This window comes from Heterodontus francisci, chromosome 5, assembly GCF_036365525.1.
Source record: "Heterodontus francisci isolate sHetFra1 chromosome 5, sHetFra1.hap1, whole genome shotgun sequence".
Taxonomy (NCBI): domain Eukaryota; kingdom Metazoa; phylum Chordata; class Chondrichthyes; order Heterodontiformes; family Heterodontidae; genus Heterodontus; species Heterodontus francisci.
The window spans coordinates 185,902,292-185,921,435 of NC_090375.1; the positions used below are offsets into that span (position 1 = coordinate 185,902,292).

General features: G+C 45.3%; 1 protein-coding gene across 1 annotated transcript in view; it reads right to left on the bottom strand.

Moving 5' to 3' along the window:
• ofcc1 (orofacial cleft 1 candidate 1) overlaps positions 1–19,144 on the bottom strand; it is a 289,619-nt gene that overhangs the window by 58,536 nt on the left and 211,939 nt on the right. Inside the window, exon 20 of the mRNA XM_068032686.1 lies at positions 603–644. Within this exon, the coding sequence (XP_067888787.1) occupies positions 603–644 (42 nt within the window). The remainder of the gene's footprint in view (positions 1–602; positions 645–19,144) is intronic.

Genomic DNA, 19,144 nt, shown 5'->3' on the forward strand with positions numbered 1-19,144 from the left:
AGATTCAGACCAGTGCTGGTGAGACAAGCAGCCCGATATTCATTTCTTCAATTGGTAAGCCACCTGGACAGACGCAGTAGGCACCAGCATCTCACCCAATTAATAACATTTCCCCCGACTTTCAGGCATCGTTTCAGCATGGGACGTTGATCCCCGAAATTGGCCCAATGCCCAGTTTTGTGCCAACCTCAGGCCTCCAGGTTTTGGGCCTGTATTGCCCTCCCAATCAAAACTGGGCACTGGACAATTTATACCCCACTGCCTCCAATGATTCTAATGCTGGGAAGTTCCTCTGGAGTTCTCCCAATTGGCTGGCAGAAGATCGGCAGAAACCCCTTTTACGCATGCATCCCAGAGTTTCCGCCAAAGTTACGTCGACCAATCAGGAGAAATCTCCAACGAAATTCTAAGCATTGGTCTCTACCTCTGAAAGGATAGAAATACTCACACCATTTTACAATTTACTGTTACATCTTCCTAGTGATAAAGTTTCCAACATCCTGATATTAACGTTATTATGACGCCAAGATCTCCTCCAGTGCTTGACCCTGATTAAAATTTCCTTTTATTTATTAAATTTGAGGGAAAAGGTACCCAACCATCTAATTTCCTTATTGAATTATGCCAGGTTTCAAACCTGTATACTGCTTAAAGTGAATTAAATCACATCTGACTATACAACCCAGTTCTATGGAAGCCTACTAATACTATTACAGCAAAGCTGATTCAATTTGTCCCCTTTAAAGGTGATCTAGAAAACCATACACTACCTGGGGGAACATATTTCATAGAAGCAGGTCAAATTATGAGGTTGTCAATGAGATAATATTAAGATTTGCAGGAGGTAATTCTTAGAGCATAGTTGACTAGGTAACTTGAAAACACAAGATCTTGGCTCACCAGTTCTATCTTATGAGTGAAAATCAACATATGCTGTGAACTAAGAGGTACAGGCCTGCTACTGTGCATTTAATGTTTTTATAAATCATCACCAAGAACAATATTACCAACTAAATAGATTCCCTTGCAATTCAGGCAGGTTCTTTCAGTAACTTTAGATAATAATATGAAATAAAGATTCTCAATTGCAGCTATTAAATCATCTGAAGATCAAAATTATTAATTGCACTTGTTCTGTTACAGACCAGTAAATTTATAAATCAGCTCTGAGCAAGACTTTCCAAATGCTGATGCGAATTTTTACATATCATTTTAATACTACCTCTACCTCACACAGTAGTTAAACTGCAGTATAAATTTATTAATTATGCTGAACATTTCATTCACTGTTGCTCAGTAAGATTTGGGTAGAAGGCATTTTATCAGAAGGCATCGCATGTGGTTAAAATTCACCGAGTTACAATCGGCTTGGTTACCAGATACATACATGTCCTGCAATGTGCTGTTTAATTCTCTGCTCCACTTACTTAGTAAGTTGGTTTTGTCATGAACACATGCTATGCCGAATAATCTTTTTTTAATCCATTGGTTGGAAACCTAAATTAAACTTTTCAAAAGAAAGCCACCGCAATTTGCATTGAAATACCTCACATACCAAGGTATCGAGGTGGAGACAAATGCCTGGTTAATCTCCCACCAAAACTATCGCTTGTGAATTTTTGAATGCGCTACCTTGCTCACTTCCATTGACAAGACATTCAAAGCCATTTTGGAACATTAACACTGGTGAGAATGGACCTCAAAGGGTAAACATTGAAACAATGGCTCCCAAGAGAGAGATTGGAACTCTAAGACTTGAACTAATTAAGATACAAAAAAGAGAATACACTGAACAATCATGTGACACTCTCTCCATCTGTGTGAAAACTTACAGTTTCTTTTGTCTACAGCAGACAAGCACCTGCTTTTGGCCAGTGCAGGACTCAAGTCTGTCTCTTTCTCGCGCCCTCTCTCCCTCCAGGCAATTCTTTAAGTTCGAACCCTGCCTGCAGGCTGAAAAACATCCAAGTCTATCATTGCTGCAGACTGAGACCCTGGGGAGAAATCTAGCTACACCACTGTCTCCAAGAAAAACCTGAACCAGTTGGCCACCTCTCCCAGCCAAAAACTTCAGTACCATGAGTTCATCTGGAAGACATTACCAGACTCCACAGACTGTATATTCTTATTTGTTCTGGACTCTAATCCAACCAATCTATTCTTCTTCACTCTGGAACCTGTTTGTGTATGTGATTCTTGTACATGTGTGTGTGTGTGAAAGTTGGAGCGTAGTTTATTATTTTACTTAGATCAGGTTTTGATTTTTAAGTACAATAAACTAACCTCTTTCTTGTATAAACTCAAGAAAATCTGTCCGATTGGTTCTTTTATGATCATAGCACATAAAGGGTTAAACACTCACTGAACTGATACACACATCTACTGCTTAAAAAAAAATAAACCCTGCTGCAGTCAAAAAAGGAGAGGGACAAGAGGGGAGCCTTTCGATCCCTCCTCACCTGATCGTAACTGTTTGTTCAGAGTTTAATGCAACACTCTTGATTGCTTAGAAATGACATGGTTATTTAGAAGCTATAAGGGCCATTTTACATGAAGTTGCCAAGTGGGGAACCCATGAGATTGGGTGGAATGCTGATTTTACACCCCACTCAATTTTTACTCATTGACCTCAATGGGGAGTATGATCAGGCAGGGTGTAAAACCAACATTGCAGCAACTGGCAAGACAGGGCTTGACTTTGTGCTGGAGGCGGGGCTCCCGACACTGGGCCAAAAAGGTGGGGGGAACCCCACCTCTGCCTTTTCATGTCCACCACCAACTACCACCACCCCCCCCCCCTCCCCGCCCCCCACCGGCCCCAAGCGATTCTCCGGTCTTTTTAAATCAATGTTTCAGGAGGTGGATCCCCGTCCCTTTAAAGACGGCTTGACAGGGTGAGGTGGTTGGAAGCTGGAGCCCATGTGATGCAAACTCCAGGAATATGTTGAATCAGAGATGGCAACCCTGTCAGCAGCCTATCACTTTAGCAATCTTACTGTAACACTGATTTATTCTCCTTCATTCACTGCTATCTTTTCAGTATCCACCTTGAAATGTTTTTTGGGAATTTCTTGCTCAAGTCTAATATATTTTTAAAGCTATATGCCAGTAGATCTCCTCTTGCCATACTCCGAGAAGATTGGAGGAAAGACTGATTTATAAAGACAGGAGCATTATACCTTACCACAATGCACTTAACTGCTAAAGGACACATGTATAAAACTTACTGTGTCCCCGGGAGCCAGCAAAGTGTAATTGTTGTTCCTTGTTGAGGTTAATTTGTGGCTAATTAGTCATAGCACATGCTCAGGTCAATGCTGAGATCAGACTGGCTTTCTTTTTTGCGCCAATCAAGGTGAGGGAGTTAGGGGTGAAGAACGGGACACCTTCCATTTCCAGTGTCAGCATCAAGCACTACCAGTCAGGTACTGCACAGCTAAATGCAGAGTAACCTTACCTTTATTCAGGCCCAATCTCAGAAGGGCATCCACTGCTGCATTAATGTCCTAATGACATTGCCCCATAAGCAGCAGCTTTGCACTGTAACCTCATACTCATTGTCCACTGGATGAAGACTGCCCAAACCCTTCTCACAAAGCACATTATCCGAAAACCGAATTCATTCATTTATGCCATCAGTTTCAATTAAATTTGAACCCATCTCCAAGAGGTGACAAGACTGCACCTGGACAACAGTACCACTCAGTTCCCCACATTTTCTTCCTAAGGGCACACAGAAATTTTCATGTGAGACAGTATGTGTCACCTGAAATGTGACAAGCACTGATAAGCACTAGATGCTCGATATCTATGTGGTGTTGCACATGGGAGGTCAAAGACTTCAGATATAGCAAGGTTACAGGGTGAGACTTTTTTTATTCTTCCACGGGAGGTGGGTGTTGCTGGCAAGGCCAGCACTTGTTGCCTATCCCTAACTGCTTGCTAGGCCATTTCAGAGGGCAGTTAAGAGTCAACCACATTGCTGTGGGTCTGGAGTCACACGGAGGCCAGACCAGGTAAGGAGGGCAAATTTCCTTCCTTAAAGGACATTAGTGAACCAGATGCGTTTTTACAACAATTGATGATAGTTTCATGGCACCAAGACTGAGACTAGCTTTCAATTCCAGATTTTTAAAAAATTAATTGAATTTAAATTCCACCAGTTGCCATGGGAACCCAAGTCCCCAGGAAATTAGCCTGCACCGCTGGATTTCTAGCCCAGTGGCATTACCGCTACACCACCATCTCCCCTCATAATTGGACCAGAGCAGTCAGACATAATTCAGTCCCCATTTTAAAGTCAAATATTCAGGACGATATGCAGTTTTATAAGCAAGGTAGGGTTATACCACCCCATTCACAATATATTCTGCTGCTTAGATAGAGCTCTGCTCCTTTAAGGCAATAACATCTAATTGTAACTAATTAAAATTAGCGGCACAGTGGCGCAGTGGTTAGCACTGCAGCCTCACAGCTCCAGCGACCCGGGTTCAATTCTGGGTACTGCCTGTGTGGAGTTTGCAAGTTCTCCCTGTGTCTGCGTGGGTTTTCTCCGGGTGCTCCGGTTTCCTCCCACAAGCCAAAAGACTTGCAGGTTGATAGGTAAATTGGCCATTATAAATTGCCCCTAGTATAGGTAGCTGGGAGGGAAATATAGGGACAGGTGGGGATGTGGTAGGAATATGGGATTAGTGTACGATTAGTATAAATGGGTGGTTGATGGTCGGCACAGACTTGGTGGGCCGAAGGGCCTGTTTCAGTGCTGTATCTCTAAACTAAAATATGTTCTTTGGCCTCCTTATCTCGAGAGACAATGGGTAAGCGCCTGGAGGTGGTCAGGGGTGTGTGGAGCAGCGCCTGGAGTGGCTATAAAGGCCAATTCTAGAGTGACAGGCTCTTCCACAGGTCTGCAGAAAAATGTGTTTGTCGGGGCTGTTACACAGTTGGCTCTCCCCTTGCGCTTCTGTCTTTTTTCCTGCCAACTGCGAAGTCTCTTCGACTCGCCACACTTTAGCCCCGCCTTTATGACTGCCCGCCAGCTCTGGCGAACGCTGGCAACTGACTCCCACGACTTGTGATCAATGTCACAGGACTTCATGTCGCATTTGCAGACGTCTTTGAAGCAGAGACATGGACGGCCAGTGGGTCTGATAGCAGTGGCGAGCTCGCTGTACAATGTGTCTTTGGGGATCCTGCCATCTTCCATGCAGCTCACATGGCCAAGCCATCTTAAGCGCCGCTGACTCAGTAGTGTGTATAAGCTGGGGATGTTGGCCACCTCGAGGACTTCTGTGTTGGAGATACGGTCCTGCCACCTGATGCCAAGTATTCTCCGGAGGCAGCGAAGCAGGAATGAACTAAGATGTTACTCTTGGCTGACATACATTGTCCAGGCCTTGCTGCCATAGAGCAAGGTACTGAGGACACAGGCCTGATACACTCGGACTTTTGTGTTCTGTGTCAGTGTGCCATTTTCCCACACTCTCTTGGCCAGTCTGGACATAGCAGTGGAAGCCTTTCCCATGCGCTTGTTGATTTCTGTATCTAGAGACAGGTTACTGGTGATAGTTGAGCCTAGGTAGGTGAACTCTTGAACCACTTCCAGAGCGTGGTCGCCAATATTGATGGATGGAGCATTTCTGACGTCCTGCCCCATGATATTCGTTTTCTTGAGCCTGTTAGTAAGGCCAAATTCATTGCAGGCAACCGCAAACCTGTCGATGAGACTCTGCAGGCACTCTTCAGTGTGAGATGTTAAAGCAGCATCGTCAGTAAAGAGGAGTTCCCTGACGAGGACTTTCCGTACTTTGGACTTCGCTCTTAGACGGGCAAGGTTGAACAACCTGCCCCCTGATCTTGTGTGGAGGAAAATTCCTTCTTCAGAAGACTTGAATGCATGTGAAAGCAGCAGGGAGAAGAAAGTCCCAAAAAGTGTGGGTGCGAGAACACAGCCCTGTTTCACGCCACTCAGGATAGGAAAGGGGTCTGATGAGGTGCCGCCATGTTGAATTGTGCCTTTCATATTGTCATGGAATGAGGTGATGATACTTAGTAGCTTTGGTGGACATCCAATCTTTTCTAGTAGTCTGAAGAGACCACGTCTGCTGACGAGGTAAAAGGCTTTGGTGAGATCTGTGAAAGCAATGTAGAGGGGCATCTGTTGTTCGCGGCATTTCTCCTGTATCTGGCGAAGGGAGAACAGCATGTCAACGGTCGATCTCTCTGCACGAAAGCCACACTGTGCCTTAGGGTGGACGGGCTCGGCCAGCTTCTGGAGCCTGTTTAGAGCGACTCGAGCAAAGACTTTCCCCACTATGCTGAGCAAATATAATGTCCAATCAATTAGCGTTCCATTGTTGCTTGGCAGCATAACTATGCAGATTGGACAATGCTTGTAAATTTCAGGCTCCAGGTCAGAAGCAACCAGCATAAGTGACTGGGATTTTTTTCTCTTTTTTAAAATTGTTTTGCATCTTTATTTTTGGAAATCAAGGGATATGGAAATAGGGCGAGAAGGTAGAGTTGAGAAAGAAGATCAGCCATGATTTTATTCAATATGGAGTTGGTACAGGGGCTATATGGCCTACTCCTGTTTCTATTTCTTACATATGTATGAAGGTGGCATTTAGGGGAGAATCTGACCGGGCCCCCGATGTCGAGGGTTCTTGCGGGGGTGCCCAGAAAATGCCTCCGGGAGAGGTCCGCCATAGACCTCGATGCCAGGAAGGCCTGGCCCCATATTGCCGGCAGCAGCGAGGCCTTGTGGCTGGCCACCCACCCCCACCACCCCCCCCACCCGCCACTCAGGGACAGGACATCCATTTAAATATGCTAAAACATTAAAATGAAGGAATAATTACTTACCTCGGCCCGACGGCCATCCCACTGCGATGTTACGGTCGGTGGCCAGCACTCTTGCACCGTCAGATCTCCGACTGGAGATCCGGTGCGTGACACTGGTGGGGAGGGGGCAGGAGGTAATTATTTCAGAGTGGGGCGGTCGGGGGGGTGGGGAGTGGGTTTAAACATACCTGATTGGTTGAGGGGGTGCTGGGAAGGAGTAAAGGTAAAAGTTTCTGAACTTTGTGCGGGGGGTGGGGTGGAAGGTTGGTAAATCAAGGTAAGGGTTTTTTGGAGGGGAGAGGGCAGGAATGAAATGTAAGGCTATTGGGGAGTGGGGGTGGGAGAAGGGCTGGAAAGATTTTTCTTAAATTACTTTTCATAATTTTAAATTCATTGTTTCTTTAAAAATTTAGATTGTCATTTAGGGCTCTAAGCCCTTTAAAAATGGTACCGGTGCTGGGGACGGATTGCCTGCCCCCTCCACCTCATCAGGGGGAGGTGGTCTGCCCCGGCCATGTCAATGTATAATATCACGGCGGATCCATGGAGTAAAGCCCGCGCATGCGGGCTGCCATCTTTGAAGATTGCTGCCGATCTACTAAAATTCGGCCCTTAGTGTGTAATCTTTGGAGTGTATTGAACTCTAAATGCAACCTAGTTATATACTAGTAGTTGTAAAATGTGGAAGTTACTGTAGAGATGGGAGAAGTGTGACAGTTCCTCTTCAAATGAACCATGTTTAGCTGAGGGTAATGCTGTAGCTCCCAATTGAACGAATCTACTCCACTTTGCTAATCATTACTCTTTCCCCAACACAAAACCTACATTTACAGATGAGCTTTGTGTCAAAACTGTGTGCATTTCATCTTCTATTCATGTACTTGTGGTGCTCATTAGTGGCACAGCAAATATCAGACCCAAAATTATAAACATACAGCACAGGAAGTCATTACATGTGCTCGTGAATTCAAACCACTTTAAGTCTTTTATTTAAATGATTTTTATTGATAATTCCACTCTTACACAGCAGTGACAGCTTAGACAGCCATCTTTTCGTAAATAAGTGCAATCAGGAATATTATTCCAGATTAAAGCACTGTTGCCAAATGATTACTAAAATATTCTCATTGTATTGATAAACATTTTTTCAAAGAACCAGCTGAATATTTCATTTCAGAAAAAAAAGCTGAAAAGTAATCTCGCTCATTAACCCTATCTTCTTACTGATATTTGTGGTTACTTCTCACTCAAGGGAATGTACAACAGTTCTTGCTCAGCTACCCAGGCCTTATGTTCTGGAATTCCCTCCTTGAACCTCCCCATCTCTCCCTCCCCTCTTTTCAGATGCTCCCTCTTTGACCAAGATTTTGGTTACCTGTCTAAATATCACATGTGGCTCCGTGTCAAATTTTGTTTGATCCTGTGATTTGCTTTGGGATCTTTTGCTATGTTCAAGGTGCTATGTAAATCCGAGTAGCTGTTTTTAATTGCGATAGACTTTAATTGAATCTTGTTTCAATCAAATGCAGATCTGTATTACTGCAGAGTGTGCTTTCGACTTGACATCAGTATAACTTGGATGCAAAGTCAGCAGACCAAAGGCTGGCAAGCAATGCAGGACCACCTTGAAAAGGCAGTCTAGCAGTGGTCTTTCATGCCGTCAGCTTTTACACCATCTGCAGTATAATTGCAAAGACCGCCTATGAAGCTTTTACATTCAATTTTTAAACTGTTCCATGTGAACAAAAAATCAACTATCCCCTCATCTTTTTCCTAATATTAAAAATGTTCCTAATACTGGGACACTGGTGAGTGAAACTCTGCACACATGCATGACCAGACAGCAGTACTGAGTCAGCAGTATAACCCAGATCAGCCAACTTCACAGTGCTCTAAAGAGGTATGGTAGCATAGTGGTTATGTTACTTACCTAGTAATCAATCAGGTGGTCTTGACTGATAATCTGGAGATATAAATTCAAATCCCACCACAGCAGCTAAGGAATTTAAATTCAAATGATTAAATAAATCTGGAATTAAAAAGCTAGTTTTAGCAATGGGGACTGGGAACCAACTGGACTGTTGCAAAAACCCATCGGGTGCATACCTATAAGTGACTCCAGACCCACAGAAATGCACTTGACCTTCACTGCCCTCTGAAATGGCCAACTAGTTGTATCAAAGCTGCTACAGAAACTTATAATCCACACTGACTGCAGCAGCTCACGACCACTTTTTCAAGGGCAATTAGGGATGGACAATAAATGCTGGCCTTGTCAGTGACATCCACATCCTGTCAATGAATTAAAAAAGGCACCATTTCAATCATTCTTCCGATCTGGGATAACAAATACTTAATAGTGTCAAAAATGCATTTATTTGCACCTATTGTTGGCTGCATCAGAAACACAGGCGATGCAGGAGTTCAGATCCACATACACACTCCTGCCATGCAGAACTCTGCGTTAGGAGTGCTAATCTACCCCAACAGCTTTCAATTTCAACACAAAACCCTCAAATGTGTTTTCATACTCTATGAAACAAATCAATATGGATCATAATTTTAAAGAATAACAGAAATAAAATGTTTATATCACATAGGTTTTCTGCTACAATTGGCGAGAATAATTATTAAGCATCATATATCACGTGTTATGATCCCTGTGGAGATCAACACATCAAAAGTACTGAATTTACTGAATGGCCCCAATAAAAAAACAGGCAAGATTTCACTTTTCTAATTTTTACTTTAATAATCAAACCAAAATCAACATAAATTAAACATGAAATATCAGACAAATCACAGTCAATATATATATAGTTTACAGATTACACATTAACCATCAGATACAACAAAGACAGATTTCATGGTTTTACTGGACAGTCCACTCAGCAAATATGGTACCCAACAGCCACAAACTCTGAACTTCTTCAGGTAGATTTCCAGCTCCTATCTTCCAAGAGGCAGTCACTGATTTTCATCCAACAGCAATTCCCCTGCAATCCCGAACTTCACAGGTATGGTCTCCACCAGAAATGGCGCACTTCTCCCGAACCTCCTCAACTCTGTTCATGACAGTCCTGATGGCGTGGATCCACCAGTATTTCTTTAAGTCACCGAAAGCAGCTGCCACAACTCATATTTGCCAACAGCCAGCTCCCAGAATTAGCTTTTACTCTCTGTAGCTTGTCTGCCAAAAAAAACTCTGCGATCCTGTAATCTGAGTTTGGATAGCTCTAATCACATGCCTCTGGTCAAATAACTTCAAGTCTTATCTGGTTCCACCACTTCTGTCTCCACAGAACCCTGAAGTTCTTAGTTTCACTTTTAAGTTAGGTACTGTCTCAAAAAAACAAGCTTTGAAACCAGTGCCGCTGCACCTAACAGAATTCAACAAGTCATTTGTTCAAACAGTCTGCACACACTCCTCTACTGGTCTCGCAGACTCCATCTCCCACAAGATGCAATTCCTGAAATTGCAAAAATGAGGATAACACACAAGACTGTACAATGACTAATAATACTAGCATGTATATGACTCTGGATTTTGCTATCAATTGAAAATGGAGTAATCTGTGAAATTCTGACACTGACTGAACTGAGATTTGGGCTTTTTACTTAATTAGCTGTTGGATTAATAAACCTTATTTTAACCTTCCTCTCAGTACAATTACCGTTCCTTTTTCACTTGAAGTCCATTTCGCCCCTTCAATAGTACCAATACCAGTAAGACAGAGTCACTGCTATGCAGGGAGAGCACAGCAGTTCACGGACAACTCAAGTATTTACACTTTCGAGCTATTCTTCCTTATGTATCTTGGACAACGCAGGCAACATAGGTTAAGCTAATGACTAGCTTATCCTTTTTTTTTATTCATTCATAGGATGTGGGTATCACTGGCTATGCCAGCATTTATTGCCCATCTCTAATTGCCCTTGAGAAGGTGGTGGTGAGCTGCCTTCTTGAACCGCTGCAGTCCATGTGAGGTAGGTACACCCACAGTGCTGTTAGGAAGGGAGTTCCAGGATTTTGACCCAGCGACAGTGAAGGAACAGCGATATAGTTCCAAGTCAGGATGGTGTGTGACTTGGACGGGAACTTGCAGGTGGTGATGCTCCCATGCATCTGCTGCTCTTGTCCTTCAAGGTGGTAGAGATTGTGGGTTTGGAAGGTGCTGTCAAATAAGCCTTGGTGCGTTGCTGCAGTGCATCTTGTAGATGGTACACACTGCTGCCACTGTTTGTCGGTGGTGGAGGGAGTGAATGTTTGTGGATGGTATGCCAATCAAGCGGGCTGCTTTGTTCTGGATGGTGTCGAGCTTCCTGAGTGTTGTTGGAGCTGCACCCATCCAGGCAAGTGGAGAGTATTCCATCACACTCTTGACTTGTGCCTTGTAGATGGTGGACAGGCTTTGGGGAGTCAGAAGATGAGTTACTCGCCGCAGGATTCCTAGCCTCTGACCTGCTCTTATAGCCACGGTATTTATATGACTACTCCAGTTCAGTTTCTGGTCAATGGTAGCCCCTAGGATGTTGATAGTGGGAGATTCAGCGATGGTAATGCCATTGAATGTCAAGGGGAGATGGTTAGATTCTCTCTTGTTGGAGATGGTCATTGCTTGGCACTTGTGTGGCGCAAATGTTACTTGCCACGTATCAGCCCAAGCCTGGATATTGTCCAGGTCTTGCTGAATTTCTACACGGACTGCTTCAGTATTTGAGGAGTTGCGAATGGTGCGGAATATTCTACAGGCATAGTGTAGGCATGACCCCACAAAGATAAAGGATGGTATGGCCAAACCTAGAGCCTCCTGGTTATCTAAAAGCATACAAGGTAAGTTAAAGCAGAAAAAGAAAGCTTATGACGATCACAAAAAACTTAATTCTTTAGAAAGCCTAGAGGAGTATGGGAAGTGCGGGGTGAAGTAAAAAGGGAAATTAGAAAAGCAAAGGGAGGCCATGAAAAATTATTGGCAGGTAAAATCAAGGAAAACCCAAAGATGTTTTGTCAGTACATTAACAGCAAGAGGAAAACTAAGGAAAGGGTACGGCCTATCAGAGATGTACAAGGGAATTTTCACGTGGATACAGAAGATGTAGGTAGAGTTCTTAATGAGTTTTTAGTCTCTGTCTTCACAAAGGAGAGGGATGATGCAGACATTGTAGTAAAAGAGGAGTGTGAAATATTAGATATGATGAGCATAATGAGAGAGGAAGTACTAGAGGGTCTGACATCCTTGAAAGTGGATAAATTGCCAGGGCCGGATGGATTGCATCCCAGGTTGTTAAAGGAAGCCAGCAAGGAAATAGTGGATGTGCTGAGGGTCACCTTCAAATCCTCCCTGGATACGGGTGAGTTGCCAAAGGATTGGAGGTCTGCGACCGTTATACCATTGTTTAAAAAGGGTGCAAGGGTTAGGCCAAATAATTATAGGCCAGTCAGTCTGACCTCGGTGGTGGGTAAATTATTAGAATCAATTCTGAAGGACAGGATAAACTGCCACTTAGAAAGGCACGGATTAACCAGGGATAGTCAGCATGAATTTGTTAAGGGAAGGTTATGTCTTGCTAACTTGATTCAGTTCCTTGAGACAGTAACAAGGAGGATTGATGAGGGTAGTGCAGTGGATGTGGTCTACATAGATTTTAGAAAGGCATTTGACAAGGTTCCACATGGCAGACTTGTCAGAAAAATGAAAACTCATGAGATACAAGGGAATGTGGCAGGTTGGATCCAAAATTGGCTCAGCGACAGGAAATAAAGGGTAGTAGTCGATGGATATTTTTGTGAATGGAAAGCTGTTTCCAATGGTGTTCCACGGGGCTCAGTGTTGGGTCTCTTGCTGTTTGTGGTATATATTAATGATTTGGACTTAAATGTGGGAAGCATGATTGGGAAATTTGCTGATGACACAAAAATTGGCCGTGTAGTTGAAAGTGGAGAAGATAGCTGTGGACTCTAGAAAGATATCAATGGTTTGGTTGAGTGGGCGGAAAAATGGCAAATGGAATTCAATCCAGAGAAGTGTGATGTAATGCATTTGGGGAAGGCAAACAAAGCTAAGGAATACACAATAAACGGGAGGATATTGAGAGGGGTAGAAGAAGTGAGACATCTTGGAGTGCATGTCCACAGGTCCCTGAAAGTGGCAGGACAGGTAGATAGAGTGGTGAAGAATGTATATGGAATGCTTTCCTTTATTGCCAGAGATATAGAATACGAAAGCAGGGATGTAATGCTGGAACTGTATAAAACGCTGGTTAGGCCACAGCTGGAGTATCGCGTACAGTTCTGGTCACTACATTACAGGAAGGACTTAATTGCTCTGGAGAGAGTACAGAGGAGATTTACAAGAATGTTGCCAGGGTTTGAAAGTTGCAGCTATGAGGAAAGATTGGATCTGCTAGGGTTGTTTTCCTTAGAACAGAGGAGGCTGAGGGGTGGCTTAATTGAGGTGTACAAAATAATGAAGGGCTTAGATAGGCTAGACAGAAAGGAGCAGTTTCCTCTAGTGGAGAGGCCAATTACCAGGGGCACAGACTTAAGGTGACTTATAGAAAGATTAGAGGGGATATGAGGAAAAACATTTTCACCCAGAGGGTGGTAGGTGTCTGGTATTCACTGACCTGATCAGTGGTGGAGGCAGAAACCATCAACTCATTTAAAAAGTAACTGGACATGCACCTGAAGTCCTGTAACCTGCAAGGCTATGGACCTGGTGCTGGAAGGTGGGATTAGATTGGGCGGCTAGATTTTTCAGCCGGCGCAAACATGATGGGCTGAATGGCCTCCTTCTGTGCCGTAATTTTTCTATGGTTCTACTGCTATTTTACCAGCAGTGGGGCTGATGGCAAATGGCCCACCCTCCCTTAGGCAATTGAGGCACTTAAGTGGCCACATAAGGGTTTCTTCCCACCATCGCTGGTATTTTATCAGCAGTGGGCGGGCACTTGAGCACCTGAGGAGGCCGCCCACTAATACCTGGTGGCCTCCTTGCGGGCTGCAGGGTGGGGGGGGCCCTCCTGATTGGACACCCTGTGCCCCACAGAGGGCCTCCCCCCAGCAGCACAGGCCACCCCCACTAAAACAAAACCCCCTTCCCTGCACTGCGACCGCACTCTCCCGCCCTCACCAGGGCCTAGCCGATTGTGAGGCCCCACCTCTCTTACTTGTTCCCAGGCCAGTGTCCATCATGGCATCATGGCTCCTCTTGCTGGGTGCATTCCCAACAGTGGCCACCACTCCACTGGGACTGAAGGGCTGTTGGCCCTCTGATTGGCCAGCAGCCCTTGGAGGTGGGACTTCCTGCCTCAGACTGAAGCCAATTAAGGACCTGAGCCATGCAAAATAGCAGTGTCACTTTGAGGCCTGGTGGAGGTGGCCTCGCCCCCTGCTTTCCAGCTAGTGGGTGGGGCCACTGTCTCACTGCTAAATTCCAGCCTAAGACACGGCTTGTTCAAGTTGGCTTCTTAAAGGGAGGTCATTGTTTGACTTGCTGTTACAACCAGTTTTTTTCATATTTGCAATTGCATTAGGCAACACACAATGGTTTGTATTAATGGGTAGTTGGCCATATTTACATGTTTCTCCCTTCATTATTCTTGGTTTTTGCTGTCGTTCAACTAAACACCATTGCTCGATGGGACGGTTCTCTTGAGCACAAAGTGTTGGAAATGGCCACAGGGTTCTTCATAACAACTGCATGGCCTTCACGAACACGAGTTTGCACTCAATTAATGCACAGCTGATATCGGCAAGGAAACCATCTTTATCCATGTCTGTGGCCATTACAGAAGGAAAAGCTTGCATTTATGTCGTGCATTTCACAACCTCCAGATGGTCTGAAGTTCTTTGCAGCCAATGAAGAACTTTTGATGTGTAGTCGCTGTTGTAATGGCGGAAATGAAACAGCCAATTTGTGCACAGCAAGATCCCACACACAGCAATCTGACAGTGACCAGATCATTTGTTTCAGTGATGCTGGTTGAGCGATCAATATTCACCAGGACACTGGGGAGAACTCCCATGATCTTTAAATAGTGCCTTGGGATCTTTTACATCCACCTGAGACAGCTGACAGGGCCTCGGTCTAATGTATCATCTGACGAAAGATGGCACTTCCAACAGTGCAGCACTCTCCCATCACTGCACTGGAGTATCAGCCTAGATTATGGGCATGATTTGGGGTTGGGTCCCCAATGTCGGGATCAAATGGGGGTCCCAACTCAGCACTGTGTAGAGAACAATTAGTGGCCAGAGGGCAGGCTCACCGTCCAATTAAGGATGGCGGAGGAGCTCTCAAAGCTGGAGGGTCAATAGGAGGCCTATCCAGCACAGAAGAAGCAGCAGCCTACAGTTCAGGTAAGAGGGAGAAAGGGTACCTCTATTTCGAGGTGCCCTCTCTCCAACTTTTTAAACCTTTAATTTCAAAAAAATGGCCTCAGAAGCCGGGCCACCATTGTGGAGGGGAAACCCCTCCACATGGCGGCCTGCGGCCAGGCGGGCAGGGACGGCCTCAAAGCCTGCCTGGAGCACTGGCCCCCCAGACTGCCATCGGAAGGCTGCCTCCAGGCAGGTGGCCTAGTCCCTGACATTTCGGGGAGTCCACAGGCCGACTGAAAGATTCCTGTCGGCCTCTATTAATTGGCCTTAAATGGTCACTCACCTTCTTTAATTGGCTACCTGCCACTCGCGAATTACCCTATGTGTTCAAGTATTTAGATTGAGACTTGAACTCACAACTTCCTGACTCAGAGATGAGAATGCTACCAAACAAACCATCAACATGCAGGTGGTTGACGCTACCCAGAAGCATCCGAAAGGCAGTGGAGTACCTTGGGCTAGAAGCCTAAGTATTGGGTTGCTTTTTCTTGGCTGACATCTGGAAACTGTATCCTACAGCTGTTATTGTCCCTGTGGAGATAAACAAGCCAAAAGAATCCAATTTACTGAATGACCCTAATAAAAAAGACAAATGGACAAGATTTCACTTTCATAACTTTTACTTTATCAAACCAAAATCAGCATAAATTAAAACATGAATTAACAGACAAATCACGGTCTATATATTACAAATTACACATTAACTATCAGATACAACAAAGGTAGATCGCACAGATTTATTGGGCAGTCCTTCTTCTTTGACCTCCTTGTCTCGAGAGACAATGGGTAAGTGCCTGGAGGTGGTCAGTGGTTTGTGGAACAGTGCCTGGAGTGGCTAGAAAGGCCAATTCTAGAGTGACAGACTCTTCCACAGGCGCTGCAGATAAAATTGGTTGTCGGGGCTGTTACACAGTTGGCTCTCCCCTTGCGCTTCTGTCTTTTTTCCTGCCAACTGCTAAGTCTGTTTGACTCGCCACTCTTTAGCCCCGCCTTTATGGCTGTCCACCAGCTCTGCGATCACTGGCAACTGACTCCCACGACTTGTGATCAATGTCACAGGACTTCATATCGCATTTGCAGACGTCTTTAAAGCAGAGACCTTGACGGCCGGTGGGTCTGATACCAGTGACGAGCTCGCTGTACAATGTATCCTTAGGGATCCTGCTATCGTCCATGCGGCTCACATGGCCAAGTCATCTCAAGCGCCGCTGACTCAGTAGGGTGTTTATGCTGGGGATGTTGGCCGTCCCGAGGACTTCTGTGTTGGAGATAAGGTCCTGCCATCTGATGTCAAGGATTCTCTGGAGGCAGCGAAGATGGAATGAGTTGAGACGTCGCTCTTGGCTGATATACGTTGTCCAGGCCTCGCTGCCGTAGAGCAAGGTACTGAGGACACAGGTTGAGATACTCGGTTCCATGTCAGTGTGCCATTTTCCCACACCCTCTTGGCCAGTCTGGACATAGCAGTGGACGCCTTTCCCATGCACCTGTTGATTTCTGCATCGAGTGACAGGTTACTGGTGATAGTTGAGCCTAGGTAGGTTAATTCTTGAACCACTTCCAGAGCGTGGTCGCAATGTGATGGATGGAGCATTTCTGACGTCCTGTCCCATGATGTTTGTTTTCTTGAGGCTGATGGTTAGGCCAAATTCGTTGCAGGCAGCCGCAAACCTGTCGATGAGTCTCTGCAGACACTCTTCAGTGTGGGATGTTAATGCAGCATCGTCAGCAAAGAGGAGTTCCCTGATCAGGACTTTCCGTACTTTGGTCTTCGCTCTAAGATGGGCAAGGTTGAACAACCTGCCACCTGATCTTGTGTGGAGGAAAATTCCTTCTCCTGAAGACTTGAACGCATGTGAGATCAGCAGTGAGAAGAAGATCCCAAACAGTGTAGGTGCGAGAACACAGCCCTGTTTCATGCCACTCAGGATAGGAAAGGGGTCTGATGAGGCACCGTTATGCTGAATTGTGCCTTTCATATTGTCATGGAATGAGGTGATGATACTTAGTAGCTTTGGTGGACATCCGATCTTTTCTAGTAGTCTGAAGAGACCACGTCTGCTGACGAGGTCAAAGGCTTTGGTGAGATCTATGAAGGCAACATAGAGGGGCATCTGTTGTTCACGGCATTTCTCCTGTAGCTGGCGAAGGGAGAACAACATGTCAATGGTGGATCTCTCTGCTCGAAAGCCACACTGTGCCTCAGGGTAGACATGCTCAGCCAGCTTCTGGAGTCTATTTAAAATGACTCGAGCGAAGACATTCCCCACTATGCTGAGCAGGGAGATTCCACGGTAGTTGTTGCAGTCACCGCGGTCAACCTTGTTCTTAGAGGGTGATGATATTGGCATCGCGCATGTCCTGTGGTACTGCTCCCTCATCCCAGCACAGGCAAAGCAGTTCATGGAGTGCTGAGAGTATAGCAGGCTTGGCACTCTTGATTATTTCAGGGGTAATGCCGTCCTTTCCAGGGGCGTTTCCACTGGCTAGAGAATCAAAGGCATCACTGAGTTCCGATTTTGTTGGCTGTTCGTCCAGCTCACCCATGACTAGCAGACACTGGGCTGCATTGAGGGTGGAATCAGTGACAACATTTTCCCTGGAGGACAGTTCTTGGTAGTGCTCCACCCAGCGGTCTATTTGCTTGCGTTGGTCAGTGATTGTGTCTCCCGATTTAGACTTGTGGGGGCGATTTTCTTGATGGTTGGCCCAAAAGTTCTCTTAATGCCATCATACATTCCTCTGGTGTTTCCGGTGTTGGAGGCCAGCTGAATACGACTGCATAGGTGTTGCCAGTAGTTGTTTGCACAGCGCCTGGCTGTTCTTTGTGCAGCGCCTCTGGCTACTTTAAGTACTACGGATGTTAACTCGCTGGGGGCTTTCTTGTAGTTCAACAGTGCAGTGTGCTTAGCAGCTATGACATATATGGCACCAATTCCAGCCACACAGTTCTTCAAAGCTCTGAACTTCCTCAGGTCGATCTCCAGCTCATTTCTTCCAAGCTGCAGCACCAATTGTCATCGGACAGCCATTCCCCTTTAACCCGAACTCCACAGGTATGGTCTTCACCCAAAACAACACATTTCTCCAGAACCTCGACATCTCTGCTCACGACAGTCTTGATGGCATGGCTCCTCCAGTATTACCTTTATCCAAGCCCTTCAGTAACAACACTATACACTGTATGGCCATGTCTGGCTAATCAGTTACTTTAAGTGACAGAAACAGCTCCTGGATCTAGCCTTCACTTCCTTCAGTCTGCTGGCACTCCACTACTGCATGATCTGAGCTCGGATGTCTCTGTGTCCTTTTATCTGGTTCCAACCAGTTTCTATTTTCCCAGAAACCTGAAGTTTTAGTTTCAGTCTCTGTTTCAGTTTTAGTTTCCCTTTCAGTTAGGGTCTGTCTCAAAAGAAGCAAAGCAGGGTCAATGCACCTAACAGAACATCTGACAAGTCATCTGTTCAGACAACAGCTCGCACGCACTCCCGCACTGGTCCGCAAACTGCGCATTCCATCTCACGGCACAAAGAAAAAGTGTGTGTAAAAGGGTAACACTTTTGTCCAATAGTTAAATGGTATCTCTGAGGGAATACAGTTGTTCCTAGCTTTAGGTATGGGCCAAGCCTGATAGGCCCCATAAAGAAACCTACTTCCTTCTGATACCAGCCAACTTCTTCCTCATTTGCAGCCAGGTGTGATGGGTCTGGATAACTCCATTAACTCTGTTGATGGCCTCCCTCCAAGAAGCTTGCACCTGTGGCCTTCATCCCCAAATAAGTCCACCTTCTTTCGGTGCTCCTCCTGCAGCGAGACTTGTAGCTCAAAGTAAGCAGCGCTGCCTACATGTTGCCACTTTGCAACTGTGTAAAATTAGTGCATTGTTTTCGCCACCATCCTCTTCCATGGTGAACTGCA